Source organism: Chlorocebus sabaeus, chromosome 27, assembly GCF_047675955.1.
Source record: "Chlorocebus sabaeus isolate Y175 chromosome 27, mChlSab1.0.hap1, whole genome shotgun sequence".
In the NCBI taxonomy this organism is placed as follows: domain Eukaryota; kingdom Metazoa; phylum Chordata; class Mammalia; order Primates; family Cercopithecidae; genus Chlorocebus; species Chlorocebus sabaeus.
Window position 1 is genome coordinate 11,579,374 of NC_132930.1, and position 13,703 is coordinate 11,593,076.

A 13,703-nucleotide genomic window follows, 5' to 3' on the forward strand; every position below is an offset into this window, starting at 1 on the left:
CAAGATTTGAAATCAGAACCAGCAGCATCATCTAGGAACTTGTGAGAAATGTCAGTTCTCAGATCCCAGCCCAGACATACTAACGGAGGAATTCTGAAAGTGGCACCCAGCTCCCTGTGTTTTCATAAGCCCCCCAGGGGATTCTGATGCAGCTAAATTTTAAGCACCACTGACAGACCATGGTATGGTTTTCAGAAAGCAGCACTGCTTCCAAGAATGTTGAGGGCAGTGATAAAAGGACAAAATAGTAAGTTTAAAGAGGTTTCCTCTGGCAAAATTAGGAGAACTTGAGGATTAAACATTACATACTTATTTAATACAAGTTGAGTTTGTGAAACACCGTAAAATCATGATGTTACTTGGAAGAGAAAAAAATAAAGTATGTGGAAAAATTAGTTGTAATAATAGAAGCATATAATAAAATGTTTAGTTAAAAAATTAATTTTAGGCCGGGCACAGTGATTCACGCCTGTAATCCCAGCACTTTGGGAGGCCACAGTGGACAGATCACAAGGTCAGGAGTTCGAGACCAGCCTGGCCAATGTGGTAAAACCTGTCTCTACTGAAAATACAAAAATTAGCTGGGTGTGGTGGCATGCACCTGTAGTTCCAGCTACTAGGTAGGCTTAGGCAGAAGAATCGCTTGAACCCGGGAGGCAGAGGCTGCAGTGAGCCGAGATTGTGCCACTGCACTCTAGCCTGGGCAACAGAGCAAGACTCTCAAAAAAAAAGAAAAAAAAATTAATTTTAGCAAGTAAGGGAGTAGTAACATACCAGGCTGCTAGGTTCTTCTATTAAGTATCTATTTTACAAAAGATAAATATGCATTTTAATCTTTTTTTTCCTTGTTTTAAGTAGGTGCCATAGCTATAATAATGTGCCTCTCAGATTTCCCTTTGTCTGCAGAAAGTGTAACTGGCCACAAGCCCCAAGTGCTAGGCTTTGGAATCCATCACCTCAATGAACTGGGCTGTGCTTTCTCATGGGCTGCTCCCAGACAATGACTGAGTGAGGGAGGGATAACTGCTGGGCCCATTCCCGGGCAGAACTCCTTTGACAGGTAACTTTTGCCCAGACTCCCCACAGACCTAGCTGAACTTTCTTAATTAGAACTCTACTCCAATTTAATGGGCTGGGCACGGCGGCTCACGCATGTAATCCCAGCACTTTGGGAGGCTGAGGTGGGCAGATCATCCGAGGTCAGGAGTTTGAGACCAGACTGGCCAACATAGTGAAACCCCATCTCTACTAAAAATACAAAAATTAGCTGGGCATGGTCGTGGGCACCTGTAGTCCCAGCTACTTGGGAGGCTGAGGCAGGAGAATTGCTTTGACCCAGGAGGTGGAGGTTGCAGTGAGCCGAGACCGTGCCACTGCACTTCAGCCTGGGTGACAGAGGGAGACTCCGATCCAAAACAAAAAAAAAACCCCAAAAAACCAAAACTGTGCTACAATTTAAGATGCTTCTTCCCGGCCGGGCGCGGTGGCTCAAGCCTGTAATCCCAGCACTTTGGGAGGCCGAGACGGGTGGATCACGAGGTCAGGAGATCGAGACCATCCTGGCTAACACGGTGACACCCCGTCTCTACTAAAAAAATACAAAAAACTAGCCGGGCGAGGTGGCGGGCGCCTGTAGTCCCAGCTACTCCGGAGGCTGAGGCAGGAGAATGGCGTAAACCCGGGAGGCGGAGCTTGCAGTGAGCTGAGATCCGGCCACTGCAGTCCAGTCCGAGCTACAGAGCAAGACTCCGTCTCAAAAAAAAAAAAAAAAAAGATGCTTCTTCCCAACCTTACTTCTTTCCCTCTCTCATTTATAAGGGTCAGACACGCACTGAGGTCTGACAGTTCTTCCAGTCTCTTCTCCTAACCTCTCTAAGTTCCCTCACAGGCATTTCCTGTAAGAAATCTCTTACACATTTAATCCTGTCTTAGAGAGACTCCTTCAAAGAAAATATGAATAAAAATAATTCTGCATGAGCTAAAAATAGTATCAGAGAAAAGAAATGTATAACAAGAACAAGATCTGACCAGCAAAAGTGATCATATATAATAAGATAAATATAACATTAGTCTATTCAATAGTTTATCAGCACTGACAGTTACACAACCACCAACTAGAAAGAAAGTGTTAAATAATGTGTTCTAAGAAGATCAAGTAATCTAATGTCCTCAAAAGAAGAGCTAACTGAACAGACTCCATCCCTCTTAGGAGATAAGGCCTGTAGAAAGTCTTGCAAATTACAATATGATACTAAAGCATATGTAAATTTCCAATAATGCCATTGGATGAGGACAACATATAACAATCACATGTATCTCTGGCCAAGCAAAATTTAAAGAATATATCATCCTAGGGAAATATACAGGTTACAAAAAATTGCAACCTATGTATAAGGCATGGGCTTAAAATAATTTTACTAACATGACAACTGAAGGTCAATTTAAAAAGACACTGAGTAGGATACCTAGTACTCAGGTCCAAATTGCCTTGGGAGAAGCAACCATGTTCTGTGATCCATCCAAGAATGAATTGGTTGATGAAGCAGATGTTACATATAGGGTTTTCTGTGGAAAGAAATGGCTATATCCCAGTCACATAATTAAATGACTACTTCTGTTAGGTCTAGGCAGGAGCAGAGTAAATACTGCTATAATCCTAAAAGAGTATAAAAGCATATATAGCAAAAATAAATGAATTCAGCTCATTGAATTAATGTAATATTTTTAGTTAAGTGGCACCACGGTAAGTTTTGTGATAATTACATTTGGATAGGTTTTGGGTACTATTTAAGGTGTCTGAAGTGCTCAAAAGATTCACTTCAGATAAATTTTATAAATGGAACCTAAATTGATTAAAAGCTTTTATCTACTAAGGAATAACTGAACCTAGAGGAAGCAAGGTGGCCATGTACAACAGGACCTTCTTAAATAAAAATACTTAAGAAAAATTGATATTCAAAGTTTTGTTTAATATATAACAGTATAACAGATTGGCCTTTGAATAGAGAACAAACAATAGTGGGTATGCTTTTGTATATACAAAAGTTCTTTAGACTTTAATTATAAACATCAACAGTAAAGCAACCTTAATTTTATTTTAATGACAATTACGATAACATCTACCATTTACTTGGGTCTTAATTTTATGCCTTGCCATGACATACATTTAAACATCACAACAATCCTAAGATAAAGTGGAGAAACAGACACTCTGGGAAGACAGAGAGTTGAAGGCAGAGATAGACCAGTTAGAAACACCAGGGGATTAATTATGCACTTTTCTCTGAGTGAGAACATGGCCTTACTGTTGCTGAATTTGGCTCAAGAACCAGTACTTGAAGTTTATTAAACACTCCCTTGAATGGAAGCACAGAGAGTGTATATAAAATCTTTCTGAAAAGTGATGTAAACCCAAAGTGTAAGAGGACAGAGCAAGAACTGAAGGTTCTTAGACTCAGAAAGACTTTACATTGGTAGACAGTATCTTCTGCAGCTACTTGCCTCAACAGTCACTCTGGAGGGTCAACGGCACTGCACTCTCTAGGTTATAGCTGATGCTGCTCTACATGACTGCCTTGCTTCCTCTGGGTTCAGTTATTCCTTAGTTAATAACTTGAAAACTTATAGTCTGGTCTCATAGCATGTATATGATCTCTTCCTCCCCACCTGAGGGGTACATGAAGCCATGAAACATGCTATACCCACGTCATACAGATGAAGAAACTGAGGCTTGGAGAGGGGTTAAGCAACTTGTCCAAGGTCAAAATGGCAAAGTTTTAGCTGGAAATGCTGACAAGTTTTTCTTTTCCATATCGGAAACTGGTTTCTATTTTAGCAGATATCTGTCATTTATTCTGTCTGCCCAAGGTGTTTTTCCATTTGGGAACTGCCCTGCCCTTCACCCTTCCTTTCACTTGGTGGGAGTACCAATCCATGGCCCTGCCTACTCCATTCAGAGACCTTTTGAGGAACTGAATGGGCTCTGGTGATGTCAAGGCATATGCTCTTTTCTCTGGCATGGCTTGCTGTGAAGAATGATACACACTGATAGCTACCAGTAGTCGTGGATGAGAATCTGATTTAGAATGAAGTCAATATAGAGAAAAGAGGAACTGAGAGGTGGAGAAAAAGTCTTGATTGCACCATTATAACTCCTAGATCCAGCCATGCCTATGGTCAAGCCCATCTCTGGATTTTCCCATATATATTTTGTCTCATCTCTGCACTTCTTAGTCTGTTCCACTGAAAGCAACTTTTTAAGAAGCTATTTATATTTCACAGTTATAACAATTTCATTCTAATTGGGTAACAATAATAAAATAACCATTTTCTAAGAAAATAACTCATTGAGGAACCTTTAAAATGAGAGTAGAAAAGAATTGTTAGCCCCAAACCTACAAATATTCATGTTTCTAAGTGAAGCTTTAAAAAATAAAAGAGTTATCTTACCTCATGCCATTATCTAACTGGCTAGTCTTATTTGTGTTGGCATCCCAAAGATAAATGCAGCTAGATTTCTCAGCAATCACTGCTAGGACATCTCCATCTTTATCCCAATCCATGGCAACACAGTTACTTTTTAAAAAGAGAGCAAAATATCACTATACATTTTTTTAAAGTAAAATCACTGTGATTTTTGTCTATAACAAGATTATTCAATCTATTTTGAACGGATAATGAACTCTCTAAAGTGAGAAATACAACTCACTATTCACTGCATGGGTGATATTAACTTCAATTTTTTGCTGTGGTTGAGGGGATGGTAAAATTTAAAATTTTACTTTTCATACCATTTTCACATACTACATTAAATATAATCATACTTAAGTTAGCAGATTTTCTTAAATCCTATAAAGAACCCTGCTTTTTGATAAAACAAACTCATCAAGCACCTTTACAAATGAATCACATCTGGAATCGAGACATAATTTGTATGATCAACTTTTAAAAGATCATTTTAGATTGACAGAGAGGAAAAAAAGGTATTGAGAAGAAACAAAGTGGCTGGCCACAGTGGCTCACGCTTGTAATCCCAGCACTTTGGGAGGCCGAGGCAGGCGGATCATCTGAGGTCAGGCGTTCGAGACCAGCCTGACCAACATGGAGAAACCCCATCTCTATTAAAAAATACAAAAATTAGCTGTGCATGGTGGTGCACGCCTGTAATCCCAGCTACTTGGGAGGCTGAGGCAGGAGAATTGCTTGAACCCGGGAGGCAGAGGTTGCAGTGGGCCAAGATTGTGCCACTGAACTGCAGCCTGAGTACCATGGCAAGATCCCATCTCTACCAAAAAAAAAGAAAAAAAAAGGGTGGCTGGGCATGGTGGCATGCACATGCTACTCAGCTACTCAGGAGGCTGAAGTGGGAGGATTACTTGAGCCCGGGAGGTCAAGACTGCAGTGAGCCATGTTTGTGCCACTGCACTCCAGCTTGGGAGACACAGTGAGACCCTGTTTCAAAAAAAGAAAAGAAGCAAAATTATAGCTACATTGAGTGATTGGGTAGATATATGATTGTAAAAAAGGGAAAGATTGATTCTAAAATGGTGAATAAGAAATGTTATTTTCCTTTTGTTGTTGTTTTTTTTTTGAGACAAGGTCTGGCTCTGCTGCCCAGGCTGGAGTGCAGTGGTGCGATTATACTTGGCTATAACCTCGCACTCCTGGGCTCAAGTGATTATAGTTCACGATAACCTCAAATTCCAGAGCTTAAGTGATCCTCTGCCTCAGTCTCCTAAAGTACTAGGATTACAGGTGTGAGCCCCTGTGCCTGGTCATTATTTTCATTTCATATCTTGATGGAAAATAAGGAGAGTAATTTGATTAAGGTAACAACAGAGTTATAAATAGGAAATGGTCTATTATTCCAATTATTGACAAAATCATCTACTAATTAAAGATTATGTATTTAACAGCATTTTCCTTATCTGGGGATCCTCTGTCAGTCAATTTCCACTGTTATGAATACAGCAAAACAATCCAGAAGAAATGAGGCCATCATGTAACAGAAATAGATGTCACAGAGATCACACAATAAAGCTCACGCAATTTACTCAAAGACGACTTTTACTGAGCCTTCCTTCATTTCACATATAATTATAGCTTCTTTGACCTGCTTCCAGGAATATAGAAACCAGAAGCTACAATTAAGAGAGTTAACGGAAAATGCCAAAATGATGGCATTAGGTGGGTGGGGCAGGGCAAGAGGTAGGAAAGGCTGTTAGAGACTGAAAAAAGTAAAACTTGATTTTCAAAAATGGTCAATAAACTACAGAAAGAAACATGAATTTTAAAAGCACAGCACCATAAGTCAGTTTAGGTGAAGGACTCTATACATTTTTTTTTTTTTTTTTTTTTTTTTGAGGCAGAGTCTCATTCTGTCACCCAGGCTGAAGTGCAGTAGCGCAATCTTGGCTCACTGCAACCTCCACCTCCCGAGTTCAAGCAATTCTCCTGCCTTAGCCTCCAAAGTAGCTGGGACTACAGGCGCACGCCACCACGCCCAGCTACTTTTTTGTATTTTTAGCAGAGGTGGGGTTTCACCGTGTTAGCCAGGATGGTCTCGATTTCCTGACCTCATGATCCACCTGCTTCAGCCTCCCAAAATGCTGGGATTACAGGCATAAGCCACCGCACAGAGCCTTTATACATCTTAATAACCACTGAGACCATCAGCAGAATAACTAATACAGGTAGTGATTACATTGAATCATTAAAAATGCTTCAATTATGCTTAGTATAATGTAGAATGATTTCCTGAAAATGGATAAAGCCTTTATCCTTTACAAAGTTATGTGGAAAGTAAGTATTTTCCAACAATTTATTAGAGATGGAAAACTAAAGTAGACACAGGTTTATCTTATCTGCCTATACATACACTAAGACTTGTTTATAATTCAAAAGAATTCTTTCGTGTGGACTCAATTGTTTCACATGGTCTGATTTATGATCCTGTCTTAAGGCTTCTCTGTGAGTATATGGGTGTTTATATATAGAAACTCTAATTCATATATCTCTACATATTTCATAACTACTTATGGCTAAAAAAACAAATCCCTTTGCAAACAGAAGAAGCGAAAGATTCTATTTGATTATAATTTTAAGGCAGTATTTTTTTAATGCTTTAGGTAACAAAGCTTGACAGGTTTTTTAAAATCTACTTCTGTACTTACCCAGGTAAGTTAATTTCACTTCTTTTTTGACCATGGCGATCAAAGATTTTCACAATATAATCAGCTCTGAAAGCAATCAGAACATAAAGGTATGATATACTATTTTTTTTTTTTGAGACAGAGTCTCCCTCTGTTGCCCAGGCTGGAGTGCAGTTGTGCGATCTCGGCTCACTGCAACCTCCACCTTCCAGGTTCAAGCAATTCTCCTGCCTCGGCCTCCCAAGTAGCTAGGATTACAGATGCCTGCCACCACACCTGGCTAATTTTTGTATGTTTGTAGAGATGGCATTTCACTGTGTTGGCCAGGCTGGTCTCAAACTCCTGGTCTCAAGTAATCCGCCTGCCTTGGCCTCCCAAATTGTTGGGATTATAGGCATGAGCCACTGCACCCGGCCTAAATGTTTCCTTTATTTATTTATATATATGTAAAGCTGCCATCCAAGTGATTTCAGTGTTTTCTCCTGAAAGTTTCATAATTTGTATATAAAAAGTTATTACCAGGGAAAAGGTTCTATGAACTTTGATGTTAATGGAGATAAATACATTCCTTTTCCTACCATACAATTGTTACACAAAAACTTTTACTGAGGCCAGGTTCACTTGAACCTGGGAGGTGGAGGTTGCAGCAAGCTGAGATCATGCCAACGCAATCCATCCTGGGCAACAAAGCTAGACTCTGTCTAAAAAACAAAAACAAAAAAAACTTTTACTGGGTAGATGGTGTGGTTCCATGGGCATACAACCACTGCTTAAAACATTCATCGGTTTCTTACCCTGTTACTGCAAGGTAGTTTCCGGATGTTTTTTGCCAGGCAAACTGTATTGGTGCGCCAAGCCAAGTCTTTTCTAGCAGTGAGAAAATACGCTAAAAAATAAACACAATTTTTAATATTTTCAAAACACACAATCAAGTGTTGATCAGAAAAGATATCAAAACATGGTCATGAAAACAATAGGATTCAGGATGGTGAGGATTATTTTAGAGCTTATCTAGAAGTTAACAACAAAACAAACAAAATCAACCAACCAACCAACCATACACAACTACGTGGTAAATTACAGATCTTAAGATATAGGAGAGCTTTTATTATAAAATTTTTTGGCTTTTTAATGCTTCTGAATGTTAATTTTATAAAAATGTGTAATTTTAGTGTTTTGTAGATGTTAAAGATTAAAATAATTGAAGCCTGAATTCAGTTAATTATCTGTGGCACGGATTCCTGGTGATTAAACACAAAAATTGCTATCTTAAACATGATAAAAATACAGAATGTCTTTACTCCTTTCAACATTATTTTCTTCTATTAGTTTCATTGGTTATATTTACATCATCATTAAGTGTTTAACTTGGCTACTGGGTGACTAGTGTTATCAACTGAAAACTCTTTCTTTTCCTTGAAACAATCTAGAAACGTGATGTCCAAGATGGAGGCTACAAACCACATATAGCTATTGAGGACTTGGAATATAAGTAATCCCAACCTAGCCGCGCTGTAAATATAAAACGTATATCAGATTTCAACGACTCAAAAAAGAATATAAACTATCTCATTGTTAATTTTTATATTGATTACATGTTGAAATAACATTTTTTGATATACTGGGTAAGATAAAATATATTATTAAAATAAATGTTATCTGTTTTCTTAAAAAATTTTTGATGGTCAAAAATATGAAATTACATTGGCTCATATTACATTTATATTAGACAGTGTTGATCTAGAACATTTAGGAATATGAGTTTGGGTGAAAAAATCTGGATTTCAATATTAGGTTAAATTATAGATTAAACAATGATGCCCATATCTAGGCATATGAAGTTTAGATATTATTACAGGGGACTCAGTTTGTGCAGCAGCAACACAAAACTCTTACAATCCTCAAAATTAAACACAGCCTGGCCAACATGGCGAAACTTCGTCTCTACTAAAAATACAAAAAATTAGCTGGGCATGGTGGCACGCACCTGTAATAATCCTAGCTACTTGGGAGGCTGAGGCACGAGAATCCCTTGAACCCAGGAGGCAGAGGTTGCAGTGAGCCGAGATGGCGCCACTGTACTCCAGCCTGGGTGACAGAGCGAGACTCCATCTCAAAATAAATAAATAACCAACCAAACACAAAGCAATGAGGTTTTTTATTTTTATTATTTTTTTAGACGGCGTCTTGCTCTGTTGAGGCTCTGGAGTGCAGTGGGGCGATCTTGGCTCACTGCAATCTTCACCTCCTGGGTTCAAACGATTCTCCTGCCTCAGCCTCCCGAATAGCTGGGATTACAAGCACATGCCACCACGCCCGGCTAATTTTTAAAATATTTTTGGTAGAGACGGGGTTTCACTATGTTGGTCAGGCTGATGTAGAACTCCTGACCTCAAGTGATCCACCTGCCTCGGCATTCCAAAGTGCTGGGATTACAGGCGTGAGCTACCACGCCCTGTCCCAATGAGCATTTTACATGTTAAAGAAGAAATTAACTTCTATTGAAAGTAGAAGTGGGCTATGATCATGGGACATAAAAGTTTTGTAGAGCATAAAGAAACTCGTGAAGAAAGAATACTTAAAAGCATCTTACTTTTGCAATTTTGTGACCATTTCACCCTGGAACTCCTTCATGCAAGTGACAAGTCCTTAAACTGGAATTTCGTTTCCTTCTATGGCTGACTTGCCTCTAGCTGTGATCTCATATTATTTTTCTTCAGTGGAGCTCTATAGATGCCTCATATAACGTGCAGAGGAAAAAGTGCTAGTTTCACAACCAAAAAACCAAGATTTAAATTTTGTTTGTCGCTTATTAGCTGTAGGGCTTTAAGTGAGTCGCTTAAATTGCCTCCAGCAAAAAATTCTCAACTGTAAATCATGAATAATATCTCTTCACTTCTAATATTTCATAAATTGTAAAGAGCTTTAGAAATAAAAATGGGAGTTATGATTACTGGTCCGTCATTTCCAATTACCACACTAATAGCCACGAAGAAGCATGAGGACACCTAAAATAATTTTAAAATTGAGCCTTCCGGCCGGGCGCAGTGGCTCACGCCTGTAATCCCAGCACTTTGGGAGCCCGAGGTCGGCGGATCACGAGGTCAGGAGAGTGACACCATCCTGGCTAACACGGTGAAACCCCAACTCTACTAAAAATACAAAAAATTAGCTGGGCGTTGTGGCACGCGCCTGTAGTCCCAGCTACTCGGGAGGCTGAGGCAGGAGAATCGATTGAACCCTGAAGGTGGAGGTTGCAGGGAGCATAGATTGAGCCACTGCACTCCAGCCTGGGAAACAGAGCGAGACTCTATCTCAAAAGAAGAAAGAAAAGAAAACAGAGCCTTCCATTTCTTTGCCAGAGCAGAGCAAGGGGGAGACTGCTCGGATAAATCAGAAAGTGGGGTGGGCAAGAAGTCCAAGCCTAGAAACCGTGCGTGCAGAGGATGAGGCACATGAGCGTGAGACCTGAGTGTTCGGGTGCAGATTTCCTGTCAATAATGTACACTCGCTAGCAGGTGATTGAACTGGTCACAGGTAATACAATTTGAGGTTATTCTTTAGGAGGCTTTTCATTCTTTTTAAGGCGCTGGGCAGCTGCGCGTCTTGCCAGAGGTGTAGCCCCAAGAAATGAGGTAGCTCGTGATACCGGACCCAGTCAATTTCACCGCGACCCTCCAAACGCGTTTACTCGACCCGTTCTTTCCGCGTGCGAAGCTGGGGTATCTTTAGATTCAGTCCGCTCATTTCGGCCAGGGAGGGGTTCCTACTTTCTGCACCGCTTCTACAGCGTCTGCAGTCCCAAAAACTAGAGGCCTCTCTCTCCGCCCTCTCCTCTCATATTTTCTTTCCTTTCCCTCGTCCGTCCAACTTCGCCCCCGCCCTCTCTGGTCACCTCTCTCCCTCATTTCCAACGAACTCGGAAGAAGGGAGAGGGACAGATACCCTCTTTTAAAAGCGAGCGAGGGTCAGTAGTCGCATTTTCCCGCCCCCCGCCCGGGGATTTGTAAGTTATTTACCTTCATCTCCAGGCTCGAGCCGCTACGCGAACTATGAAGTACGCAGGCGCACCCAGTCTCCACCAAGCAGGCTACCGCGTTCCCGTCACCCAGGAGACCGCGCGAGCAGCGACCAATCAGCGAGCGCTAACTGAAAGGCGGTGCCTCGCGGGGCCGGGTCAAGCGCACAGCCCTCTGCGAGGGTGGGCGAGAGGCGGAGGGTGGAATCACGTGACATCAGAGACGCTAACCCCAGGAAGGTGGGCGCGGCAAGGCCTTGCTGGGCCTAGGCTTCCTGGCTGGCTCTGATTGGATGAGATTTGTCCGGGAGAGACGGGCTCTGCGAGCCCTCAAAGGCGCGTGCGTATATTTTGGACCGCGATGACTAAGATGTCAGTGGTGGCCAAAGGGGGCGCCGGGAAGCTGAAGAAAAAAAGAAGCAGAATGTTGGATTAAAGGAGGCAGGATGGGCCAAATACTCCTACACGGTCCACGCAAAGAGGGGTTGGACGAGCTCGGGTATATCTTTTTTTCTTCCAGGATTCTGGGGTAGAAGGGATGAGGCGTAAGAGATACAGTAGTTTATTTCAAGATAGAGTTGTTGGTGCTTTTTTTTTTTTTCAGTTTCACCAAAATCTTTTTTTTTTTTTTTTTTTTTTTTTTTTCAGTTTCAACAAAATGTGCTAGCTAACGTGGGCAGGAAGAATGAGCTCCAATAATCTTCCTTTATAGTTTGGACCTGGCAGCTTTCCCCCAAGTATAAAGCCCTGTCGTATAGTATTTGTGCTGCGTTATTTATAGCATGAAAGTGCATTTTTTGCCCAAGCGTCTGAAAGTGTTTAAACAGTCTACCTTTTGCTTTTCTTTTCGACATCAGGTAGGAATCTGGCTTAAAGAAAGTTAATCAATGATTTGAAATAATGATGAATGTTTGCAAATTCTTAAGTAGGATGCTATGCCTTTGCACTGGGGTTTTCAGTTATGTTACAAGACAGGGGTCCGGATCCAGACCCCAAGAGAGGGTTCTTGGATCGCGCGCAGGAAAGAATTCAGGGCGAGTTCTTAGTGCAGAATAAAAGCAAGTTTATTAAGAAAGTAAAGTGGTGAAAGGACAGCTACTCCATAGACAGAGCAGGACATTCCTGAAAGTAAGAGGAGGGACGCATCCACCCTCGTTACAATGCTTGTGTATATGGGGAGACGTGCTCTGCTACAAGAGTTTTGATCAAGGATTAATTTTCTTATTTTGCAAGAATAGATATCTTTAAAGCAAAATTAGGAATGCCTTTGTTCTCCAGATATTGGGATATCTGGACTCTCCCAAGTCTGTGTTTTAGTAAACGTTATTAATTTGTTCCCTTAATTGTAAACATCTAGAGGTGAGGGATGCCTAACTTCTGAAAATGCAACCCAGCAAGTCTCAGCCTCATTTTCCTAGTCCTCACTCAAAATGGAGTCGCTCTGGTTCAAATGCCTCTGACAGTTAGGTAAATTACTTACATTTTTACTGAAAGATTCCTCTGCTGAAAAGGTAAGCATTTAAAAATATGCCAGAGCAATCAGTTCTTAACAAGACCTGCCCTCAGGAGAAAGTATTTTACCAAAGCCTAGTCTGCTGGGTTTTATCAGAGCCTAAACTACTTGGGAGAAGGGAAATACACAACTCCAGCCTCCATAAACCATCCTGTTCCACTTAAGTGTGGGAGATTAAGAAGTATTGGTGGCTAGGCTCAGTGGCTCACGCCTGTAATCCCAGCACTTGGGGAGGTCGAGGTGGGAGGATCACGAGGTCAGGAGTTCAAGACCAGCTCGGCCAACATGGTGAAACCTTGGCTAACATGGTGAAAACCCGTTTCTACTAAAATACAAAAAATTAGCCCGGCGCGGTGGTGCATACCTGTAGTCCCAGCTGGTGTGGTGGCACATGCCTATAATCCCAGCTGCTCAGGAGGCTGAGGCATGAGAATTGCTTGAACCTAGGAGGCAAAGGTTGCAATGAGCCGAGATTGTGCCAGTGCACTCCAGCCTGGTGACAGGGCTAGACTCCATCTCAAAAAATAAAAATAAAAAAAAAGGAAGTACTGGTGACATTCACCATCCACACAGATTCACCATCCACACAGGCTCACTAAAGGCTGAGGCCTAATCATAGGACTGCAGAACACTTGCCCTATCCTGTGCCTTACCACACACCACTAAAAGCCTACTTACCAGCACTCCTTTTATCTAGTACATCCTGTCTAGTGTTGTTTTCTTTTTTTTTTTTTTTTTTTTTTTTTTTTGAGACGGAGTCTCGCTCTGTCACCCAGGCTGGAGTGCAGTGGCCAGATCTCAGCTCACTGCAAGCTCCGCCTCCCGGGTTCACGCCATTCTCCTGCCTCAGCCTCCCGAGTAGCTGGGACTACAGGCGCCCGCCACCGTGCCCGGCTAGTTTTTTTTGTATTTTTAGTAGAGACGGGGTTTCACCGTGTTAGCCAGGATGGTCTCGATCTCCTGACCTCGTGATCCGCCCATCTCGGCCTCCCCAAGTGCTGGGATTACAGGCTTGAGCCAC

At 41.5% G+C, this 13,703-nt stretch overlaps 1 protein-coding gene and 1 long non-coding RNA gene across 4 annotated transcripts in view; one reads left to right on the plus strand and one right to left on the minus strand.

Annotated features, from left to right (window-relative positions):
• The window catches only part of WDR19 (WD repeat domain 19), a 93,773-nt gene extending 82,524 nt beyond the window's left edge, over positions 1 to 11,249 (minus strand). For 2 of the 3 annotated variants that reach the window (XR_502293.3, XM_008017627.3), the window contains exons 1-4: positions 11,171 to 11,249; positions 7,946 to 8,037; positions 7,173 to 7,238; positions 4,450 to 4,575 (exon numbers count right to left, since the gene is read on the minus strand). Coding sequence is in view for 2 of the 3 variants with exons in the window: in XM_008017627.3 (XP_008015818.2) it covers positions 4,450 to 4,575; positions 7,173 to 7,238; positions 7,946 to 8,037; positions 11,171 to 11,176 (290 nt within the window). In the remaining variant the exon portion in view is untranslated. Of the gene's footprint in view, positions 1 to 4,449; positions 4,576 to 7,172; positions 7,239 to 7,945; positions 8,038 to 9,744; positions 9,899 to 11,170 lie in introns of those variants that run through there. The other variant, XM_038008622.2, reaches the window with a different exon arrangement.
• Positions 11,250 to 11,336: 87 nt separating this feature from the next.
• The window catches only part of LOC103246206 (uncharacterized), a 52,257-nt gene continuing 49,890 nt past the window's right edge, over positions 11,337 to 13,703 (plus strand). Inside the window, exon 1 of the long non-coding RNA XR_012091617.1 lies at positions 11,337 to 11,668. This is a non-coding gene — a long non-coding RNA (uncharacterized lncRNA). The remainder of the gene's footprint in view (positions 11,669 to 13,703) is intronic.